This window comes from Halichoeres trimaculatus, unplaced genomic scaffold (genome assembly GCF_033239565.1).
Source record: "Halichoeres trimaculatus isolate MK-OKI-2021-1 unplaced genomic scaffold, fHalTri1.1 fHalTri1_scaffold_17, whole genome shotgun sequence".
Taxonomy (NCBI): domain Eukaryota; kingdom Metazoa; phylum Chordata; class Actinopteri; order Labriformes; family Labridae; genus Halichoeres; species Halichoeres trimaculatus.
The window spans coordinates 20,439,225-20,463,237 of NW_027437195.1; the positions used below are offsets into that span (position 1 = coordinate 20,439,225).

At 40.4% G+C, this 24,013-nt stretch overlaps 1 protein-coding gene across 1 annotated transcript in view; it reads right to left on the reverse strand.

Moving 5' to 3' along the window:
* Window positions 1–22,966, reverse strand: part of stxbp6 (syntaxin binding protein 6 (amisyn)) — an 84,852-nt gene extending 61,886 nt beyond the window's left edge. The window contains exons 1-2 of the mRNA XM_074692307.1: window positions 22,665–22,966; window positions 9,350–9,564 (exon numbers count right to left, since the gene is read on the reverse strand). Coding sequence (XP_074548408.1) covers window positions 9,350–9,503 — 154 coding nt within the window. The 5' untranslated portion in view covers window positions 9,504–9,564; window positions 22,665–22,966. The remainder of the gene's footprint in view (window positions 1–9,349; window positions 9,565–22,664) is intronic.
* Between the last annotated feature and the right edge of the window lie 1,047 nt (window positions 22,967–24,013).

The window sequence follows — 24,013 nt, forward strand, 5'->3', positions numbered from 1 at the left end:
TGTGTACTTTTAACTGGACAGGTTTGGAAGAGTTGCAATATGTAATTTTTTTCCCTCAGTGTGAGTTGATGCTGTGTCCTGCATACTAATCAAAAACCTTCACAGGACTACCATGCCATCTGGCCTCCGTTTCTTTCTCCTGTTACCTCCTGCCTTAACTCTGCCCTCCTGGGCTAAGCTCAGGTCAGTGAAGCACTGAAGCCTCTCTCCCAGGACAGAAAGGAGCATCATCAAGAAGAGATCAGGGGTTTATAGGGGGAGGGGGAGGCTGACATGATAAGAGAGGGCAAGTGTGAGGAGTGAAGACAGTCCTGACTTCAGAGAGTGGTCTGGCACAAATGAGCTGAGCTTCTGCACGAAACAAATTAGTCTAGATAAAGACTGCTTTGACTCACTCACACAAAGAGATTTTTGTTATGAATGGTAAACACACACACATACACACACACACACACACACACACACACACACACTCACATACCTTAACAAGGAATGTGGTATTAGTGTCAAGCTGATGTATCTGATCCTGTGTGAGTGGGCTCTCTGCTCTCAGTAAATACCAGGAGGCCAGCATCAGTCTCTGCAGCGGAGTGTCAGAAGCCCACAGAAGGCAACATTCTCCACTACACAACACAGACCACCCACCCCTGCCTAAACCTCATTAGCAAACATTTGTCCAGACTCCCTGAAAGGTTAGCATCAAGGAGCAAAAGCTATTTTTTCACAGTGGGGTCGACTTTACTGACCGGCAGGGCGGCAGAGATGCAGCCTTCAAAGTTAAACATTTAGGATGTTGATGTGAAGCGCTGGTGTAGCAATTCTTCTAGTTCTCTTCTCCAAAGTTTTGAGCAGTTTTTTTGATTGTGAAACATTTATGTTCTTTCTAACCTTGGATTTTATACAGACTGTACTCTGCCCTCAAAAGAAACACTTTCAAATTTTTTTCAAATATGTATCCACGGATCTGCGGGCTAACCTTGGCGGACTCATCCACCACCTAATATGCATCGACATGAAAAAAAGAAAGTCTGAATGATGTTTTTGAGCTGAGTAGCCAAGGTCGCCACTGATCTGACTTTGTGATTGGCTTGAGCAGCTTAATGTACCGGTGAGTCACAGGATCTGCTTCCCCATCCATCTTACTGTGAAATCAATGGCCACAAGTTTGCTAATGATGAATAGGAGTGGAAGTGAAAGTTCAACACACATGCAGTGGAAAGTAAACACAGTATTGTTCACATGGCCTTGGAGAAAAGGTGGATGATGAGGAGGATGGTGAGCTCTGGTATTGTTTTTTTGTTTTGTTTTTGTTTTGTTTTTTTGGGGGGGATAAGGGGTGTGTTAACACAGGGGTGCAGTGGGAAAATATTTTTAAATAATTTAAAAGCAAACTTAAAACTTACCTTCTAAGTCTTCCTTTTCACAGTTTTACTTTTACTTATTTATCTATTTATCTAAATAAGTTTGGATCTTCTTCTCCTTAAAGGTACATATTATTTTTTCATATCATATTTATCATTTATCTGTTTTAACTTAATTATTTATTTTCTTATTTACTGCACTGCTTCTCTCAGCTTTTTAAGTCTGTATTTTTAAGTTTTAGTTTTGCATTATTTTCTCTTTTCCTTGTTAAGTCTTTTACTATTTTATTATCATATTTGTTTCTTTTAATTTAGTTTTAGTTATTTTATTATTGTGAGTTTATCATTTTACTTTTCACTAAGTATTCCTCATTAAAAGTGATACTCCGGGATGGAGCAAGTTGGGTCCTATCACAAGGTTTAGGGCAGAAATTACCCCTACAGCAGTGTTTTTGTGCAGCAGAAGCCCAGAGCGCTCACACCAAACACCCCCTTCCTGCTCCTCTGCCGGTTTCCTCTGCACTCAGACGGGGCCATTTTTTACTTGACCAAAAACACAAATAAACAGACTCCCACTGAAAAAAATCTGATATCGGCCTGCATTCACACTTTATTTAGAGAATTTTCAGTGCGTTACTTTCCCATAAATCACAGCTAAATAAGGCTCTAGTTCTCATCGAGGCATAAAACGGCGCTACCTCCGCTCAGTGCATCAGTCCGCGCGTGTGGCGTGCCAGATACAAACAAACGCAGGTAGTCTGCCAGGACGAGACACGATGAGAACTAGAGCCTTATTTAGCGGTGTTTTTGTGTGAAAGTAACGCGCTGAAAATTCTCTAAACAAAGCGTGAATGCAGACCGATATCAGATTTTTTCGGTGAAAGTCCGTTTATTTGTGTTTTTGGTCAAGTAAAAAATGGCCCTGTCTGAGTGCAGAGGAAACCGGCAGAGGAGCAGGGAAGGGGGTGTTTGGTGCGAGCGCTCTGGGCTTCTGCTGCACAAAAACACTGCTGTAGGGGTAATTTCTGCCCTAAACCTTGTGATAGGACCCAACTTGTTCCATCCCGGAGTATCACTTTAAGGTCTCCAGATAGCGTTTCCACAGTTTCTCAGGTCATCTACACTGATTTTAATTAATTGTGTACATGTTGTGCACTAGGGGTGGAGTTGGTGGGTTGGAGGTGTAGCATTGTACACTGATATGTGTGTTTATCAGAGGCCAATCAGGTCACTTGTAATTATTATCGTTATTATAACTTTTTTGTTGTTTTCTTTTGTCAAGCACTTTATATTGCCAGTGTTGTGCATGAAAAGTGCTTTATAAACAAAGTTTGATTGATTGATTGATTGAATATACCCACTTTCTCCAATCAGAGGTATACCAGTCAGTAATCTTTGTGTATCACATCCTTTCTATTTGTTGTGCAATTTCTAATTGATTGTATTTGAAATTTAAACACAAAGGTAAACAAATCACAGAGATGAATACAAACCTACACACCAGTGTGTTATTTTCAGTCATTCATACATGAGACACAGTAACACACACATTATTCATGTGAGCCAACCCACAGAACAACATGCCTGCATAAATACAGTAAAACAAATACCCCCTAATAAACATGGCTACCCACACACACACGTCCCACATCTGGTTAACACAACAAGCACATGGCTTCTACGTCTGCTATCACTCTCCATCAGAGGCTGATGTTGATAATCTCCACAGTGTTGATCTCTCATTTGAAAGAGTGAATTCTCTATGAAACACAAACAGGTTTCTCCCCTTCATTTGTGCACTCCAGTCCTCTTCAGCAGGGCTGACATGAAGCGAGATTTGCCACTGGGCCACAGCAGCTTTTCAAGATCACTGACTCAATGATTGAAACCAGCAGTCCAAGAACATTATACTTGGTTCAGGAAATAGTGGTCAAGCGTTAAATACCTCATTGTGACTGACGGAGGGGTGAATGCTCAGAGTCACTGCAGTAATAGAGATGGGCATTTCAAACTCAAAAACTTTTCAATACTCAAACTGGCATCTATTCAGTGATTCCTAAACAATAGTAGTTCACACAAGTGCCGTACAATTTGGCAAGAATGTTCGAGTGAGATTACTTTGAACAATAATAGAAACTAGAAAAGCACTGAGAGTGCGCAGATCTCCAAGCATATTGTGATTGTGACTCCCAGCAGACAGACAGCAGACAATCTGGTGTTAGTTGCAGGTTTGTACAATAATTCGTTTCCTGACAGTGTTGAAAATTGTGATGACCCAGTACATATTTCAGGTTCCAGATCTTTGTATCCTGAATATTTCCAGGATCTGGATCGTACTTTTACATCTGTCAGAAATCATGGTGACCTTGTCTTGTATTGTTTTGCAAAGCAATCCCATGATTAACCGTGGAGTTATACACACAAATGGTGAAAACAGCCCTATCTCACAATGATAGAGAATCCTTCAAAAAAGTCCTCGATCCAGACGACAATCAGGATCACCTCCAAAATTTAATCACTTCTTCCTTATCCCATTTTGAACATTTCCTGAAAATTTCATCAAGGTCTGCTTGATACTTTTTGAGTTATGTTGTTCCCAGACAAACAGACAAACTATCCCAAAAACATAACCTCCTTGGTGGAGGTAATCATGGCCCAACCCTGTACTGCATTACACTTTCCTTTGCTGATGTCATGCAGACATAGCAGGTGTAATTGGTAACCTGTTAGCCCTGTGTTTTGATTATGCCAGCTCAGCCATGATACATACTGCAACAGGTCAGTTACACCTTAGGCTGAAAGTAGATCTCCTGATTTCTCTACACCTTATAAGAGAGTAACAAGTTGTTCCTCCCAAGCAAAACTACTTAATTCTCACTTGTCCATATATGATAGCGTTGACTGGCAAATTTAGCAAAGGACCAACATTTTATCTGCGTCATATTCCAGCCAACCTCAGTTGTTAAAACTAAGATTAGCAGAGGAATGAATTCCATCCAAATTTAATCAACCATGTCTCATATGTCTATCAAGGAAAAGTTATTTCATGATATATATCTTAATCGTTTCATCTCCCAGGCCCAGCTATGACACATGCACACCCAAAGACACTTGGGAATCATTGATGTGGTTATGCTGTTATGAGCGAGAATACAAGACTCACTGCCAAATCTTCCACATTCCAGGAAAATAAAGTGAAAGTATGTGGCTTGATCTCCTGGGAACATGATCTCTGGTCAGCTGGTCCGAAGTCTGTCATTTAGGGCTGGGGTGATATGCTATTCTTGCAATTCAATTCTATTACAATTCTTGGGGTGGTGATTTGATTTGAAATTGTGATTCTTCGATATTTATGATTTTTGCGGTTCTTGGTTTGCCTTTTGAACACCAGCCCATGTGAAAAAGTCAAATGATGATTTTCTGCTGGAGAAAAGTGATAACTTTTTTCTAATCCAGTTTATAAACAAAGATTGAAAGGAAGAATTTGAATTTGAAAAAAAAAATGTCTCCCACCCCTACTGTCAATAAGGCATTCGCGCCAGCAGGCCAGGTATGTCAGCCCTTCTCTGAAGTGTATGAATAACCATATTTCCCTTAACATATGAAAACATAGATGAAGAAGAGCACGAACACAAACCACTTATTTGTAAAATTGCTGAAGCTTGTGTTATTGACTGATCAGATGAAACAGGAGCCGATGTACCGCTTCAAGTAGAAATTGAAAGATGGAAAAAGTTGTTTTTCTCTCAAATCAAAAAAAGCCAAACGATCTCCTGTAGACTAATACGCTGCAGCAGAGAACCTTCACAGTGTCATAACACGCTGAACTGGCCTCACATCTTTCCTGCCAAACATTCTGTGGGCGGTCCAGTGTTTGCAGCCCTGAGGTCCAGCCATAAAGGCACCGCGTGAAACCCCGTGATCAAAGAGAAAGCCCAACATCCAACACAGCCCATGTTGAACCCCTGGCTTCACTCCAGCACACTCCTATGTCATCAAGACCCCTGATGCTATTGTGAAAGCTTTATCGTATGTTTCTGTGCGCATTGACATGTTTGTGTTTAAGATCAAAGACGGCTCGGGAATCACAGCACGGGCTGGGAACATGGTCTGGTCAGAGAGGTTAGGTGAAGGCAAAACATACTTAGGAGCACAAATAAAAAACACTAAGAGACTGAATTTCTTTAGGCTGTGTTCAAACTGGTTGAGCACAATCTTGTTCGTTTCTTAATGGTTCAGATTTTGTTCTCATCACTGTCAATCATAGTTTTGCTGAAATTCAGATGAAGAAACCACAAAAACAAAACCACTCAAAACCAAACACTACCTGAAGCTCAGTAACCTGAACCATCTGCTTGCCTTTTGTGAGTCAAATCTAATACTTATGTGAGGCTTTTAAGGACGCAAATCTGTTTATTTCCAAAGAGTATCAAAATGATTTCCAGCTCTTCAGATGTACAGCTGATTCTGAAGATTTCACCCCGGAGCTAAATGATGATTAGCGACATGAGCCAAAGCAATCTTGTTTTCCTGAAGCCACATGTAATTCAGAAACAAGAGGCACTCCAGAGATGGCAGCTGTCCAATAAACGTAGCTCTCCACCAGAGACAAAAAGCCATGTGTTCAATTCAAAAACTGAGTCTCACCCACACTGAAGAGAAATCTCAAACTAACTGCTGTGGATTCAAGGTCAGTTGCATAATACACATCAATTCATTCTTAACAGATGAGAGTTTTGAAACTGTCAGGTGAAACTTCAGGTAAAAGTCAGATCTCTTTACAGAGTCTAAGCAGATCCTGGTGTTTCTTCTCGCGCCCCTTGCTCATCTTGAGACTAAAGTGCCCACGGCTGTACGTCACTAGAGTACCGCTGCTTATTCAGTAACTGTGACATACCACAGATTACATAACTCTGCCACTGTACAGCCCTCAAGCCTCAACTTTCTGCTACTGTAGCCGTGAGGCTGCCAGTGACTCCCCCTCCCCCCGCTCTTACATACACACACTGCTCTCACATATTACACATGCTAAACACTCCAAGTCTCACACACACCAGCTCTCTGTCTCTGTCTCTAGCTAGTTTCACACACATGGTTTAACTATACAGTGCAAACACACACACACACAAGAACAAAACTCTAAACAAAGCCTGGATGGTTTTAAGAAATGCCACATGACTAAGTGAAGTGAAAAACAGAGCTTGCTTTCTCTACATTGCTCCCACGTGCTCTGTAAAACAACGGCTCAGTACAGAGCTGGAAACACTAAATGGGGTAACTATGCCGGAGGATATCAGACAACTGTAGTCATGGAGGAAAGAGAGGACAGCTTGTTTTGTTTAAGTTGTGCATCAAAATGTCCTATTTTACTTAATGTCACTGTGACATTAAGCTGCCTTTAAAATCACGTACTTCTGTACTTGTACTTATCTTTTTGAGAGCATAAGTGCGTTCACACCGACAGTATGGAAAAACATAATGCACTTTGATTTCTCAAATGCTGCACTCAAATTGGTCAGAAGGATCAGTGTTGAACGCTGAACACCTCTAGCGCTCAGCGGTTATTACCATTGTCACATAATTGAAGGGGCAGGCACAGATCAAATGGATAACAGTTGTAATTGATGAACACCTGTGAATGAACTGTGATCAGCATTTCTGATAAGTGCGAAGCAGCAGTGTTTCATTTGAGACAACACTATCCTAAAAAAATAAAAGCTTGATAAGCTACAAAGTAAACAGTGGTGACCTAACTTACGAGTTTACATTGTTCTGTGACGAAGCTTGCAACTCAAATTACTCATGTGTCAAATCGATTTTCACCATTGAAATGAATTGAATGCCAGTAATCCATTCCAGACCCATAAATCACAGCAATTCTTTGTTACATGTTTTTAAATAAGAAAAATGTACTTATAATAACAGATATTGTGTAAAAACTAGGGGTGTAACAGTACACAAAAATCACGGTTCGGTATGTACCTTGGTTTTAGGGTCATGGTTCGGTACATTTTTGGTACAGTATGGAACAACGCAAAACCATTTGCTTGTTTAGCATGTTTATTAAACCAAAAACTTGCCATCATACAGCGAGGGGGGAGGCTCTTCAAGCTCCGCTTGGTCGTTAGCAGCAGCCATGATGCACAATTCAGACACAAGCTCCTGTGGCTACAGAAGCTCTTTGATATTCATCTTCTGATTGGCTCACCGTGAGACGTCACGTCCACATGATATGCACATGATCGCAAAGCATAAATCACAGACCACTTTCCTGATAAATATTAAAACGCCTTCCCTGATCAACCAATCATAGACAACTGTATCTTCCTTTAAAAAGTACAGAGTCCCACATAGATTCAGGGTCAATAACTCAAAAAGATCAATCTAATCAACTTGGTTAAAAAAGTAAACAATGTAAGATTCAACAATGAAACAGTGCAATATTAGAAATACTTTTATGCCATGTGAACAGAGCTTATAGGAAGAGAAGAGCATGTTTGGACTGGATGATGCAGAGATCAGGGGCATAAATCCTCCACTGATAGCAGCTGTAAGGCAGTTTAAATTGGCTACCCTTCAACGCATCACGTCAGATTTAAAGCTAACCCTGCCTGAGACGTTTCATTTCTCTGTCCCGGTTACTCAGAAACACACACACACACACACATCAGAAATCATGCTGCTCAGAATCACCACAGGTTCAACAGTGAGCGGTCCTACCTGGATCACTGAGCACAACCCAACACAGGATTATGTTTCTATCAACGTGATAAACTACCAATCAATTCCATAATTAGAATTAAGTCCCAACAGGAGGGTGAATTTACAGCGTTGGTGTTTTATTTAACTATGAATAAAACTCAATTTCACTTCTGTCCTGTTGGTTTGAGCTCTGAAGACATTTTCCTCCACCGGGTCATGCACAGGGAAAAATCAAGTATAGAAAACAACTTAACCACAAAAAGTCAAAATACTTGTAAAAGAAGGGCAAAACTTTTCTGCTGCATCTCAAACTTTTATAACTAATTCTAGAACCGAAATGTCAGATTTCCATTCTGAACCATTCTCAAATCTATCCACGCAACGCCTTGTATTCTGTTGTAATCATTATTAAAACATTTCAAGGGAGTTTCATAGATAATTCATAAACTTCCCTGCAGACTGAGGAGCACAGGTTTCTCTGTGACTTCAATATTTTTCAGGGTAGCAGAGCTGAAAGCTCAAACGCAGGACAGAGGTGAAGGCGGGGGACGTGATGAGACTAACCAACATTTATTTCCACATCAAAGGAGAGATGACTCAACAGAAACCCTTCAGAAAAACAGTGTCAGTGTCCATTATGAGAAGTCTCCTGTTAATTTGTGGGATGTGTGAGAGTCCGTCGCCTTTTATCGATCAGTGCTCCTGCATGAAAACACAGGAGCTCACAGCGAGAGCGGACAACTGGAAGGTAACCTTGACTGAATCAAGCACACACAGACTGCGCTGATAAAACTTAAGTCAACATGAGGTAAATTCAAACTTTTAGTGATGTGATCTCCTGCAGCTAACGCACAGTTTAACACACATTAAAAAGAAGGATTAAAAAATGTCATAGATCTTCATAAGCAGTCCTGCTGGCACTGAAATTAATCAGCTCCAGATACTCTCCTCATGAATAATATGCTTGGCTAATTTAATTAACAAGCAATATCTCATCAGATGTTCACACAGGAAAGGATCTAAACCTGTTTCTGCTAAAACAATTATTCACTTTCAGTGTAAATCTAATCTGTTTAAAAAGGGCTGACCCTCAGCCCAGCCGTAAATTGATTAGCGCGTCGTCCGGTTGGCAGAGGAAACGTAAACAGGCTCATCAGGGTGAAGATTAGTGGGGGAATTGAAGGAGACGTGCAGTTATGTGACTCTTGGTCCAAACGGCACAATAGAAACATGAGAGAAAGAGACAGACAGGGAGGGGGGAGAAAGAAAGAGATTCATCCTCTGACCTGAGAGGCAGATGAATGTCGTGTAGTCGCCCTGACCACCAGTGGCGAGGAAGGGGATCTTCTTCTTGGTTCTTCGCTTCACCTGCACAGCGGCGAGCATCTTCTCATCGTGGGGTATGAAGACCTCCTTGTTGATGGCGGACTTGGCGCTCATCTCTGGAGTAGGCGGGAGTAATCAGCTGGCAGCAGTTGAAGTAGAGAGGACGAGATCCACCCTTCAGTGAAGAGGAAAGGAAGAGCAGATTAAAAAAAGCAGATGAGATGGATCAGGTTACTATTCCCGGCACAAGGAGGTGTCCAACATCTCGTAAACTACAAGAAATTAGATTGTCTTACTTGGATTTTCTTGCAACTGGCCTCCCAGAGAGATTTGTTTTAGACAGGTCAGGTTCAAAGATGAATGTGTTTAACAATGTTCAATCTTCCCAAGCAGATACGTGGTCTTGTTTTTAACTTCTGTCATCACTTCACTAAGCAGAAACATTAATCTTGTGATACTTTAGGATGTTGCAACACATTTAAAAATCACTGCTCCAGAGGTGATTAAGACATTTTTAGGCCTGAGCCCTGTTCTTTCTTTCTTCCTCCTCTGTAACCCAAAGCATGTTGGTGCTTCAAATTGTGTACAAATCTTACCACAAAATTCAGTCATGGCAAAAATTTTACAAATCCAGTGTTTTCATGCTGATACATGCTTCATAGCGCCCCCTAGCTTAAAAAAAATGCAACCCCTCCTGCTATTTTGACCCACAAGCCTGGAAAGTGCCACAATCCTATGAAGTGAATTCCTCAAAAGAAATGTCAGAAGTTTGAGTTGAATGTCAGATTTTGACGATTAACAGAGTTAGGGTTAGAGTACAGAGTTTTTTATTATCATTTTCAACATTGAAATAAGTTTCCTTGACACACTGAGGAATAAAAGATTAAAGAGATTTTTTGTAACTCAGTGGGCGTGGCCAGACACAACAGCCTAAGTTGAAGATTCTTTTTTTGGCGACAGGAGAAAAAAAATCACCAAAGTATGCTTGCAGTTGGACCCTTTCCTCATCATGAGTATGAAAACTGTATCAAAATCACAGCCATACCTACTGGTCAAAAGTAGTACTGCACATTAGGACTGGGACGATTTGATTCATTACGATTTTTGGGGTGCCGATTCGATTTAAAGACGGATTCTTTGATATTTTTACAATTTTTGTGATTCTTAGTTTGCTTCTTTAACACCAGACCATGAGAAAAAAGTTAAATTATGATGATGAGAATGTCAACAGACTACTTCAGGAGCCATATTTTCCCATAAATATGTCACCCTCTGCTGGAGAAAAGTGGTAACCTTTTTCCAATCCAGTTTATAAATAAAGACTTAAAAGAAAAATCTGAATTAAAAAAAAAAGATTTTTTTACAAAGAGTCCTGATTTTGATATTGTCAAACAAAAAATCCTGATATATCGATTTTCAATTATTTTCTCCCACCCCTATATGCTATAGTGGAAATGATCCATGTACCTGTTGTGAGGACCTGGTTTGATCTACATGTATGGATTGATATATGCCGCAGCTGCAACATGTCTCAACAGTAGCACAGATGTGAGGGCCCGTCATTGATTGTGGTTTTGATTCTGTTTTGTTTGTTGTAACTTTGTAACAGTTTTGTCACACTGGCTGCAGAAATCCTGATGTTGAAAAAAGTGGAGTGTGTTTATCATTTGTCTTCCGTTCATTTGCAACCTCAGCTTCAGGACAATCACACACAACCATTCTGGATTTCTCCACCCTCCACTGCTCACAGTGTAGTCCACATTAAAATGATGACAAATTCTGAATGGTTGTGCCTTTCTGTGTTGCAGCCAGTCTCCATGCTTCGTCTGGCCAATGCTCTCCTTGGAAGCCGTGCCACATGCAGAGATGAAAACGCTCCAGCTAAAGCTCCTGAAAGAACTGGTAAGTCTCACTGATACAGAAAAGCAATCATGTTTCCATTATAACCAGCCAACTTCAACTTGTTATTTCATTTTCTTAGCGACTTGGATCAAACCACAGGAGACACAGTAGTATCTGATGATGTCAGGAAATCTGTGTTTAGTTGGCCCGGCTGTGTGTATATCGAGGATGCAGTCACAAAGAAGTGGGTTAATTAGTTCCAAATGATCTCAAGAGGACTATGGAGCTTAATCATTTTCTCAGCTGTACACACTCGCAACTACATACCACACAAACACACACACAAGTCTGATTAACCAATCTAGCCGTCGGTCTTAAACCAGACAATGAATTACTCTGCTGCGAGGCAAAGACAGCCAGACTGCAAACAATGCCTTCATCAAACTGGATTACTAATAAACAACAGAGCACGAAGGGTTTTCCTCACAGAGCAGCAGACTTTAAAATGAAACTTAGCAGCTGAGGAGCAACTCAGAGTTTTATTCACTGATTCTTATAAAAGCAAAACCTCTAGGAGTTTAAAAGAAAACCAAAACAAACTGGTCTACTGATAAACTTCATGGCTGAATGGCTGTTATTGTAACTTCTTGGAAACATCATCAAAGAGCGCTGATATTGAAACCTTGGGATAAAGCTTCAGTAAGTTTCACTTTGATGGAGTAGTGTCATTTGAATTGTTCGGGGTAAAGGGGTAAATTATAATTTCTGTGAAACAATCATCCCAGAAAAGAATTGTCAGTTTAGTATGGACCTCATAACAGGGACCTCATTCCCTGCTGCAAACTTTTCCAGATTCTTCATCTCTACTTGTATGACAGCTGGTGTCTGTTGGATAAAAACACAAAACAAGTAGCAAGCATGCCAAAAGAGTTGAAAATAAAAGTGTGAATGCTTTAATTGCAGATGTAGCGAGCGTCACGTTCCGTCAACCCTCAAACTTCAAAGATAGCAGTTCAAAAGAACAAGACCAAGAAGCTAACGTTAGGGACAACAAAGTGACAGACCATAAGAGGTCTGAAACGACTTCCCACTTACTGGGTCGACCATCAGCTCATTCAAATGTCACTTAACAAGCTTTAGATGACATCATGTGACCTCCAAAAAGAACGGCTAATGAGATAAAGTGTGCAGTGAGAGGACTGAGTCCTTATCAGTCTTATCCCACCGTAGGGCATGCTGGTTTTCATTTTTATTGGATCAGTATCAGTATCAGTTGATACCCAAAGCCCAGGTATCAGTATCGGTATCGGAACCGGAACCAGAAATGTTGGATCTGATTCTGTGCTTCCCTAAAGGAGGAGTGGCATAAAGTCACCCAACATCAATGTTAGAAACTGGTGGAGAACATACCAAAATGTACAGGGAATATTGATTTCTGAACTCTTCCTAGGTTAAAACATTGGTATTGTGTTGTTAAAAAATGATTAGGAACTTGCTGACTTTGCATTATTTAAGTTCTGACATTGATATTTTGACCATTTGTCATTTTGACAAAAAGTTCTCTAGATGGTTGCAGCAGCCTTTCAATTTTTTCCAGAGCTGTAGCAATATGTGGGGATATATTGTGTTGGAAGTCAGCAACACAAACTTGAACCAGTGCCACAAATCTTTGAATGTCACCTTTTACAATCAAAAGAATTACTGTTGTTTTGAGAATCCTTTACAAAATTGGGAGTCAAGACGCTCCAAGTGTGTGGAGGTCTTTAAACAATGCTTTTACGTGTTGATTCCAGTTTACAGTACCATCGATTCATCCATCTTTCCATCCCTCTCCCTTCTCCTCTGCTCTTTCAGCAAAGCAGGACTTAACAGTAAACAAAATCCCCGGCCAAGATTTTGTGGTGAGTAATTAGAGAGGCTAATAAATATGCCTTACTTTGGAATTTAGAAGATGTCAAACACTTTGGCTCAGAAATAGACCTCGACTTGCGATTTAAAAATGCAACACTCTTGATCCAAGGCACAAAGTTTTCTGCACTTAACTGTCCATCAAAAGTAGGAAAACTTATTTAAGCATAAAGACACTGAAGATAAGGAAGGACTGTGCTGTGCTTGTCACAAACAGAGCTGAACATCATGTGCTCTGATTAACTCTAGCTTTTCTTCTGGAGACAAAAGGTTGCCTTTTCCTGAAGAGGATTTTACACTCACATACCAAAAGCTAACTTGATTACATCTGTGAGAGCCTGCTGGATCACAAATTCCCCAACCAACACATGCATAACACTGAATTCAGTCTCATTTACATTTATAATACAGAGACTGCCCCTTCCCCTTGGTATTTTCCCTTTATAGTCCCCTCCCCACTCAATTACTGGATGCTGCAGCACAAAAGGTTATTTGTGAAGAAGTCACTGGTCTTGTTGCTCTCTCGTTGTGAATCAGCCCAGCGGAGTTCCTCTCTGTGGAAGCTCTAATCCCCAGCATCTCCTCTCCTGCTCCTAAAGCTGAGAAGGCTGCCCATATCTCCCTGCAAGCTGTCACCAGGCAAAGGGGGGTACATATCCCCCCCTCAGGTGGCCCACTGAAGCATGACGGCAGGGGGGGATGAAGGGGAGGGCGATGCGAAGGATGAAAACAAGCAGGATGAAGAGACGGAGGAGGAGGAGGAGGCTGAATGGAGCCTCTAGGCGGTGAAATGTTGCCAGCTACTATGCATAGCTTCTGGTTTGACTTTGAGCGGTGTTATGCAATGCTCACAGTTCACGACTGAACGCTTGTATCAAAAGGAGCCAAGGAGCTGCTGTGGCAGTGAAAACGACGCACATATATTCTTCGGCTGCTTATCACCCCATTCCCAAGCAGAGCCCTTCACCAAAACACTTCATTAACTCTGGCTGTGTGTTGCCAAGCAGTCAGAGGAGCAGCACTGCTTCCTTGCTTCCCCTCTTGCCCAGTGTGTTCATGTGAAATCTGTTCAGTCACTGCTCATGGCTCTCTTGGGACCTCATTGGAGTGGGGTCTTTCGAGTTTCCTGCACAGCCACGGCTCTCTGCTTTAACACGGCCCTGCTCCAGCATGTGCTCGGAGACCCATGGGAGCCGCCACGGAGGCAGAAGTGGCTGAAGAGAGGAGACCCAGAAGACAGGTGGATGTGTCTTGAATGTGTGTCTTCAATTTCTTATGGAGAGACATAAAAAGTAAAAGCTAAACCTTCAGTTGGCACAGAGAAAAAAATCAACCTAAGAGGGAGTTAGTGAGTATATTTACTATGCTGCTCGTGTAGCTTAGAGGCAGGCAAGTTGGTGTGAGAGTTATTTAGATGGTGAGAAATTATGAATAGACCTGACAGGTGCGCAGAGGGCTAGAATATGGATACTAACAAGTGAGAAAAGATCATTAGAAGGACATGGTCCTGCACGCAGAAATGTGTGTGTGTGTGCCAACATGATATGACAGTTAAAAATGAGAAAAACACACCTCTTACAAAGCATCGATGAGCCAGTCAGGATAATGATTAGTCCTTGACTTCTTTCTCATTATAGATTCTGACAGCTCCAATAAGAAGATATTAAAATTCACGAATGCATGGATGTGTGGGCATTGCATGATATCAGATTAAAGTGTATGCCTAATAAGCCCCCAAACACCAAACAAGAGTCAATGCTCAGAATAGACAGTGTGGCATTAGTAGCTCTGCTGCTCACCCCACAAAGTGAATTTACTTAGAAATGTGGCACTATTTAAAACAGAGAGCTTTCCAAAGCCATGAGATTAACTGCTGAGAAGTATGGGGGGGGGGGGGTCTTAGAAACTTTTTTTGCATTGAATGTTGTTGCTATTACTGCTGCTTTCATAGTTTAAAGATATATCTTTTTTTCTGGTCTTAAAAACAGCTTTAAACATATTAGGTTTGCTCATGCACGTTATTTCAGGGCTGCAGCTATTGAATATTTTAGTATTCGAGTATTCTACTGAAAATCCCATCGATTAATCGAGTAATCAGATAAAATACTTTTTTTTTTAGTTAAAGAACAGTTATTTTTCAAATGAAAATTTTCTCTTTAAGACATAGAATTTTCTGATACTCTTTAATCTTTTTAAAGATTAAACGATTCCTCGAGGCAGAGAAAATTACTCGAGTAATTTTTGTAATCGAGTACCTCGAATCATTCGAGGAATCGTTTCAGCTCTACATTATTTATTTAGTGGTGACCTGACTTACAAGTTTAATTTATTCTGTGACCCAGCTCTTTAGTAAAATTACTCGTATGTCAAATCAATTTTTGACACAAATTAAAGTGCCATTAATTTCACCCGACCCCCTAAAATACACCACTTTGTTCGTTACATGTTTTACATTTAAAAAAGATGTACTTATAAATAATGAATATTGCATAAAAAACACAGTACAATAGAATGTACTGTAAAAATAATGGTCAGCATTTACCTTGGAAATCAGACGACTTGAAGATGCTGACAGGGGTAAAGGAGAAAGGCTGAACTCAATAACTAAATCTTAATCACTGATTTTTGTCCTTTTTTCCCAACTTTGCTTACTTTCATTTGTAGTGTTTATCATAAATTTAAAAAAAAAAAACTGTCCAATGCTGTTTCATCCGTCCTTTGGGAATGTTTCTTAAATGAGTTAGGCAAGTCTCATTAAATTGAACCGTCGCACAATCAGTTGCAACTCTTTCAGAGTTTTTTTGGTTTGTTTGGGTTTTTTTTGAGAAAATCTGAGAGTTTTGCAAAATAACTGCAGGCATAACACTGATGCTTCCACTGCGAGCTAACCACTGAAGGCTGTGGCGTTTGCTGTGCCAGTGGTGGGGTATCTGAAGCTGGTTTGTTACCCAAATTTTAGCTCTCAACTCGCAGCAAAAAAAATTGTCTAGGCGACGCTTGTTTTTTAAAACTTGTTAGTTGGGACACTCGTAAGTCAAGGTGCCACTGTACACTACTAACATCATACACTACTATACATCACTTTACTCATAGTTGTTAAGAGTAGAGAGTGAAGTTAAAGAGGTTAAAAGGTAATAATGTGTATGTGTGCACACACTGGCCACCCCTATCTGCCCTCATTGTTCCACCCCAGTCTGAAAGTGTGTACACGCCCCTGTCCAGAGCCACCTAGTGACTGTGTGATATGAAAGCTGACAGGCTTTTAAGGTTTGCTCAACAAAAGCTCAATGAAAACACCTATTTTGTTTTTTTAAGAATAAGATGAAAGATGGCCAAAGTTAAACTTCTGGCTTAGAGAGACTGCAGAAAGGTGAGCACGTCAACAATCAGCATCACAGTCTCCACAAAACTGACCAGGATGAGCGGCACACGTCCCTTAACGAGGATCCTCAAAGAGCTCAGTTACACAGCAGTCGCCATCCATCTTCCAACAGCAAACAATTTGAAAGCAATTATAAAACACTGCAGTTTTACTGTCAACAAAACGAAGGCTGAGTATGATGTACAAAAGAATAACACTTCAAAACTGGACCGTAATGATGACTTATCTGCCAAAAAAACAAACTGACAGATAATATAATCCTCCTCAAGAAGCAATTCATCCCCTGTATCTGCTCCTCCCACTCACATCTGACTGATTCTGGAAACTTTCAGGGCCCTTTCTTTCATTCCCCACAGCACTCCTAAAGATGCATGAATGAAATACAACACTTCGCCTCATCTGCAGCTTCTCATGCATGTCTTTCATGTTGACTCATGGCTCTGAACAAGGCCATGAATTTTACAGAAAAAGCCTCCCCCAGTGCACGCGTCTTCATAGATTACATCTTTAGAGAGTGATGTCATGCAACGGTGTCACATTGAGCGTGCCACATCCAGCATCACAACATGAACAGATGGCGACTGTTACCTCTCATAAAATAATTGAGAGATTGCGCCGTCTGCCCTGCTGTTTCTGTGGTGTCAGCGCCAGCCTGCCATGTATCAAAATCAACTCCTACATAAATGCAACATTAAGTTACATAAAAGAGACAAAAACACGTTTTTAAATAGGCAGTAAAATTGTTCTGCTTTCAAGTTACTTACAAGTCTTATGATAGTTGATAGGGGCCAATAAAAAGAAGATTTATTATGTTGTACAACTTCACATTCCAGTTCATGCTGAGGTAAAACTCTCTGTGGTGTTTCATAACACAAGCCATGAAAGTCAGCATAAGAAAGTCCATAACTTTTGTGGTGTTTCTTCTCTGTGCTACTCCAAATCTGCCCCCAGGGAATCAAACAACACTCTCTCAATCTCAGTGGTAGCTTTCTTTTGAGCCGGGAACATTAAGTCAAAGATGATTTTTGTCTTTGATATAACCTTGAAGAGACTGAACAACACTCCAGAAATTTATGTTTAATATTTAATCACAGACAAGCACAATAGGACAGCTTATGCAAGCTGGTTTATTCTCCAGGACTTACATTGCTTTCCAAGTTTTGAGATGGAAGACCAAATCCCTCCTTCAGAAGCAACTCAATGTGCCTGCCAGTTAATAAAGCTCCCACAGTTTCTTCTCCATCCCAGACAAAGAATGGGCAAATCTCCTATGCTGCTGTTGTATGCCCAAACAACAAGTGAAGCACACAGAGATTAAAGGTGCACTGTGTAGTACCTAGCCACATTAAGAGGAAAAGATTTGGTAGAAATGAAATGAAATATTTGTTATTGGTTTATGGGGAGCCCAGATTAATTTGTGTTGGTAGAAGTTTTGATCAGTTCGTTCCAAGTGGACACTTGATGAAGTGCACTTCGTAGTCTTTTATCTAGGGATGCACAATATTATCGGCACAATATCGGTATCGGCTGATAAAAGCTTAAAAACATGTTTATCGGTATCGGCAGATGTGAAAATTTCTGCCGATAGGCACAGCCAATAAGGTGCTATTCAGTTAGGATTATTATTATTTTCCATCTGAAAAATAAGCTCCTTAAATAAAATGTAGCACTTCATTTATTTGCACCAGGTTGTTAAAGTAGCTCTAAAATAAACAAATGCAACTTCGTTATGTTTAAAAATGCATTGTACATTTAAAGTTCATGTGATCTAAAGAAATTATTTTTCTGTATTTCAATACTGAATGTCTTGAGTTTGAAAAAATAATACATTTCTTATTTATGGTAAAATCAAATGTTTTTTTGTCTTGTTTTATGTGTGTTTCTTAAACAAATAAGACCGTCACAATAAGAGTAACATATCAATTCCAGTACAGGATAGACTTAAGCTTTCTTTACAGTGAAAAAAACAAACAAACTTGTGATTATCGGTATCGGTATCGGCCAAAAGGGGTTTCGATATATCGGCATATCGGATAACGGCAAAAATCCGATATCGTGCATCCCTACTTTTATCGGCTTCATATGCTCAAACCAGAAGTTTCCTCTTGATTTTAAAGGCAGAAACTTGAGTAATTGGGCATCACCAAAAAGAAGATTTTTTATAACCCTGCAGTTTAGAAAATTAATCAGAGGCAAAGCACAGCTGATTGACAGGCAGCCGCCCTATAGCTGTTAGTGTGGAGGCTCAAAGCCCGCCCATTGCCAATATGGCTCCCACAGACAATTTGTTTAAAAACTCCTTTTCAGAAACAGACGAGTGATGTCAAGGAATCCACATTGATTTATTACAGTCTATGGGTATGACCTGCCGAGCAGACAGATAAAAATTAACCATGGATGCTGTACTCGAATGTTCATTCATAAGTTCTGTCCCTTTAAATAAATGAATATAACAGAATCTGAAAGCTTGTAATACTTCTGCACACTGTACCTTTAAGAAGTGTAAAGCACTACACTTCACGCTACAAAAGTTAATGTATGAGAAAAATAACAGAAATAACAAGCACAGACACCCTTCCATCTTTCAGCAGATTCATACAGCACTCAGTGACATCCTATTTTCAAAGTGTTCATTTTTACACTCTAGATAAAAAATAATAATAGTAATCAGATGACTGTCTTATTGTTCTGTCCTGAAGAAAGCAGGAAATCTTGATTCCTCGTGTCGAACCAAGAAAGAAAAGAATGAATTTATCTTTATTAGGGAGAAAGTTGGACCTAGCATACATGGATTAAACTGTCAGACAAACTGGTACCCTCCCTTTTTTGCGCGAACATACCGTAATCCTTGGGCCCTTTTGTTCCAGAAGGAGCAATTAAATACTCTGAGGTGCTCTTATAGGAAGCACTTTTGAGGATGATCATGAGAGAGGAGGATGAAATTAATTCACCCTCTTCACATTCCTCATTCCTTTATCCTCTTTAATGTGAACTAATTGTACATTGTATACTATGGGGACAAAAGCTGAATGGCCGTGTTCACAGGGATAAATTCTGTCCTGTTGATGTTAATTCAGTGATTTAGATACCACTAGTTAAAAAAAGAAGAATGTAAGGCTTGATTGTTTTCTTATGTAAATTTTAGATGGTTGTGTAAGGGAGTCATGGAGTTATGATGAATCAGTGAATGACATGCCAGGACCCTGTAATGAGCACATCCTTTACTGCACGGCACCTGATGGCAATGAAACCTTTGGGAGGGACTGAGCAGTGGAGGGTAAACAGTGGAAAAGCAAACAAAGAGCACTTACAAATAGATCTCTGCAAAAAGTGCACCGTGCAGGGATCATTATCACAATGACTCAATCATACACTGGCAAACCGTTTCAGCCACTGACAATACAGAGGTGAGTGTCTGTGTGTGTGTAATAGGTTTGCATAAGGTTTAGCTACAAGCAACCTTACTTTTGTCGGTATAGATTCCTAGAATAATAGAGTTGAATGATTAACTGGGGGGGGGCAACCAAAAAACTCAGAGTCAACAAAAAAATCAACCGCCTTGTTTCTAATTTAACCACTTCTCCTTTTAACAGTAACAAAACAGACAGATGTTGCTTAAGACTGTGGCATAGACAGCATTATCCTAGTCTCAGTGAGTCAGATTCCTCCCTGTTTGAAAGAAACTCACTCAGGCTTGTTTTTTGATTTCCCTTTACATAATATGATTGTCTAAAAGAAAAAGTCTGTGTCTTCCTTCAAGGATATCTCTTCTCACTGGCAGCAGAACAAGCCGAGCTGGTGGACACACAGGGAGGCAGCCAGCTCCACAGTTTACATTATGCTAACTGTAATTGGACACTGAGGTGTAGGGCGGTGTATAAGCTTATCTTTTATAGCATACCAGGGCAAATTAAGCCTTGAACTTTTGCTAGGGAGGAAGCCATAATTTATTGTAAGTGGGTTAGTTAATGTCATTGTGAGGCACAAGACTTAGATTAAAGGTCTGGCAATTTATGCTCTGTTCAGTCACTTTGTAGTTCCCATCGTGCCACAGAAGCACAGCAGTAAGTTAAGTTTGTATTGAGTTTTGACTTTTAAAAACAACTTCCTGTTTTACAACCTAAAGTTACAGCAAAAATACACCAGACGTGTCTCTTGCCTGGCTCAGCTCATGGCACCGCACCAGATAGGTCTGTATTCAAGTCAACGTGTCAGCCCACCCTGGATCTGGCTGCTGCCCTGCTCCGGCAGTTTGCAGCAGATACCCAACTGTCTCAACTTCGTGGATGCCGGAGCTGTGACGCATCAATCCACCATAGGGAAAAACCAAGCAAGACAGGGGGTGGCGCACTCAAGCTACCAAAAAACTACTGGTGACATAAGGAGTCAGGAGGTAACGGGTTTGATGGCTGTGTGGCAGTCCTACAAGATGCAGAACTAAACACGCAGGTGATGTGAGATGACTGATAAAAGAGCACACAGTCAACACGCAACAGAGTGGAGTCAGACTGGAGACGCACCTGGTGTATGTAGTGTTATTGTAAGTCAATGTGGGGCTCTAGGATAACTTACAGTAAAGTGCAAATAGAAAACAAAAAGCAGAGGACAAAAGAAGTAGAAACTGTGAATGTTGGCCTGAGAGAGACTATTTCGAAATGTCATAAGTTCCAGCAGCTTTTCAATCTGACATCAGAAGCACCTTGGTGTCTCATGTCAAGAAATAGAAAAGGAAAAATGGTAACGGTATAAACAAAAAACAATATTGTGAAACTACTAGAGTGCGGTGACCTGCAGGTCAAGGAATACAAGGAATATCAGATGCCACTTGACAGACTGTCAACTCAAACAGAATCAAGAAGATGCATGGAAGCAAATCCAGCCAGGCCAAAGACTCAGAAGCCTTACTTCAATGACAGTGTGAGTCCTTAGAAGATCTCATGAGGAAACGACAATAAAGGATTCAAAAGAGTAGTAAATTTTGAAGCCAAAGTATAAACTCCTATTAATGCCATTTTTAACTAGGATACAAACAACTGAGTGCATCTCACTCAGCACAAGGGTGGACTTCACTAGCTACTCGGTGCTACATTAAAATTGTTTTTTCCCAAAACTTGATGTCCTTTTGTTTTTAACATATCTTTTTTTTTTTAACATAACTTTTTTTTCCCGGAGCCCCTGAGTAGCCCCTTGGCACCTGTTAAACCAGCATCTTCCTTCCGCTCAGTCTGTTGTAGTACGGCATACAAGAATGTACAACATCCCATTCAAAATAAACCACCAAAACTTGACATTCAGCCTGGTGTGCAGCTAGACAGCTAAGTGTCAATAACTGAAAGAGAAGCAGCAACCAGTAAGTAACCCAGTGATGTTTTTTTACATCAACTTTAATGACGCACTGATTTCTATCTCTCCCAGAAAAGCATAAATGAACTCTTGGAAATATGTGACCACACCATTAAAGGGTCTCATATGATGATGAGTTGTTTTCTTTTTGCTTTTCGTTTATTTAGGGTAAGTGTCTAATGTTGCTGGATTAGCCAACACAACACAGAGCCAGTCCAGACTAGACTCTTCAGGTAGTCAAGTTGGCTAACACCCAAAACAGGGAGTACATTTGAAATGTCGCAGAAGTATGCAACAAACCGGGGTAATAAAAAGGACATTTTACAACTTAAACCTTGTCCTCTGATAGCATTTCAGTTTCTTTTTTAACAGAGGATACAGAGACAGATAAAAACGGCTGGTCAAAAACAGGGGGCACGGTGCACCTTCAGGACCACCGTTCAACAAACTGACAGTTTTTGACAGACAGAAGTGTTTTAATAACACTCATTGTGGTGAAGCTAAGGTGTAGGTGTAAATATTTTACATTTTTAAAGCAGGCTTAGTCCGTAAAGTCGGTTAAAAAGAAATAAGGAAGAGTTAAACTGAACATGTACGTTGACTTAACAGGTAAAAAGGGGAGCTTAAACGCGCGCGCCCACAGCAAAGGTGATTGACGCAGTATTAATGCCAGCTGCTCCTCAACGACACGAAACAGCTGTGTTAAACATCAAAAAAAAACTTTTCTCCGGGCTCCAAACTACTCATGTGTACATTAAATGCCATAAAAAGAAGTACAATGTGGAGTTAGCGTTACTTACCGATGTGTTTCAGTGGCGCTTTCCACGTGCGGTCAACAAATCCGTCGGTTAATTTCTCCAGCTGCTGTCACAGTTCACCCACTTTCAGCAGCCGTTTCCTCACTGTAAGCTCCCCGCTCGGACTCAACGGTAGCATTTCGCGTTTAACATCGCGTCGACTTCACTTCTACAACAACTGTTAGTTTTCTAAAGCGACGGAGAGGAGTGTTTGTTGTCTCTCTGTCCACTGTTCCTGCGGAGAGACCGTCTGACTGCGGCTGTGTGTGTGTGTGTCTGTGTGTGGGTTGATGGGAAACCAGTAGCAGGTTCCCAGCCAGACACGCGCACGCGCATACACACGCGCGCGCACACATACACAATTTCTCCCGCCAATCACGTACAGTATCACAACACTACGTAGCAGGCGTGCCACATCTGTGTGTTATGGGAGTCTCTTTGAAGTCCCGAAGAAGAAGAAGAAGAAGAAGAAGAAGAAGATGAAGAAGTGTTGTTTATTACAAGATTCAGTCAAGTAATGAATCTAGCTTTTTCCTGCCTTTAATGACAAAATTGTCCTTTTATAATTAAAAAAAAAAAAATTAAGTTATATAATTACATTTTTCTATATGTACAATAAAAACACGTCAAATGAACCACATTTAAAACACTGGCATAACCTGAAATTAACCTGCTGTGGGACCTGAATAGAAGTTAAAAGGCCACACAAATAATTTCATGAACAGTACAATGGCATTAAGCATTCCAGAGGGCCTTTAGCTCATAATCCGCCAACGGGGCTGAAACAAAGACAGTCAAACTGATCGAATTATTGTAATTTATTAAAAAAGAAAAAGCAGCTTGAGTGACTGGGCCCAGACAAAAACTGGGTGGACCTAGACCCACCCATAAATACCCAGCTGCTTTCAACTGTTAGGCTCTGATAAGAGCTGGACCTGAGAAATACTGTTTGCAAGATCACAGGGCTTCAATTACTGTTAATACTTGCTCCTATAGGAATACAAGCTCTTAATGTGAAATGAGGCGAGGATGATAGTTTTAAAACTGTGAGCTCAAACCTTAAATACCTTTGGCTGTTCAGCTCCCCAAACAATAAGATCACCACTTAGACACTGTGTCTAAACTTAAATTCGAATGAGGCATCCTCAGAGAAATTCAAAATAACCAAGTTAACTAGACTTGTCACTGACTATTTTCTATTTTTGGCCATTATTTAAATTTGACTACCTTTACCACCTCTAGTTGTATAACTTGTCTTTCACTGCATTCTCATATTTAATCATAACAAACTAGCACATCCTGTGCAAACTGCTTCTCCAGACAGGCCCACATTGCTTGAATGTTTTCCAAAA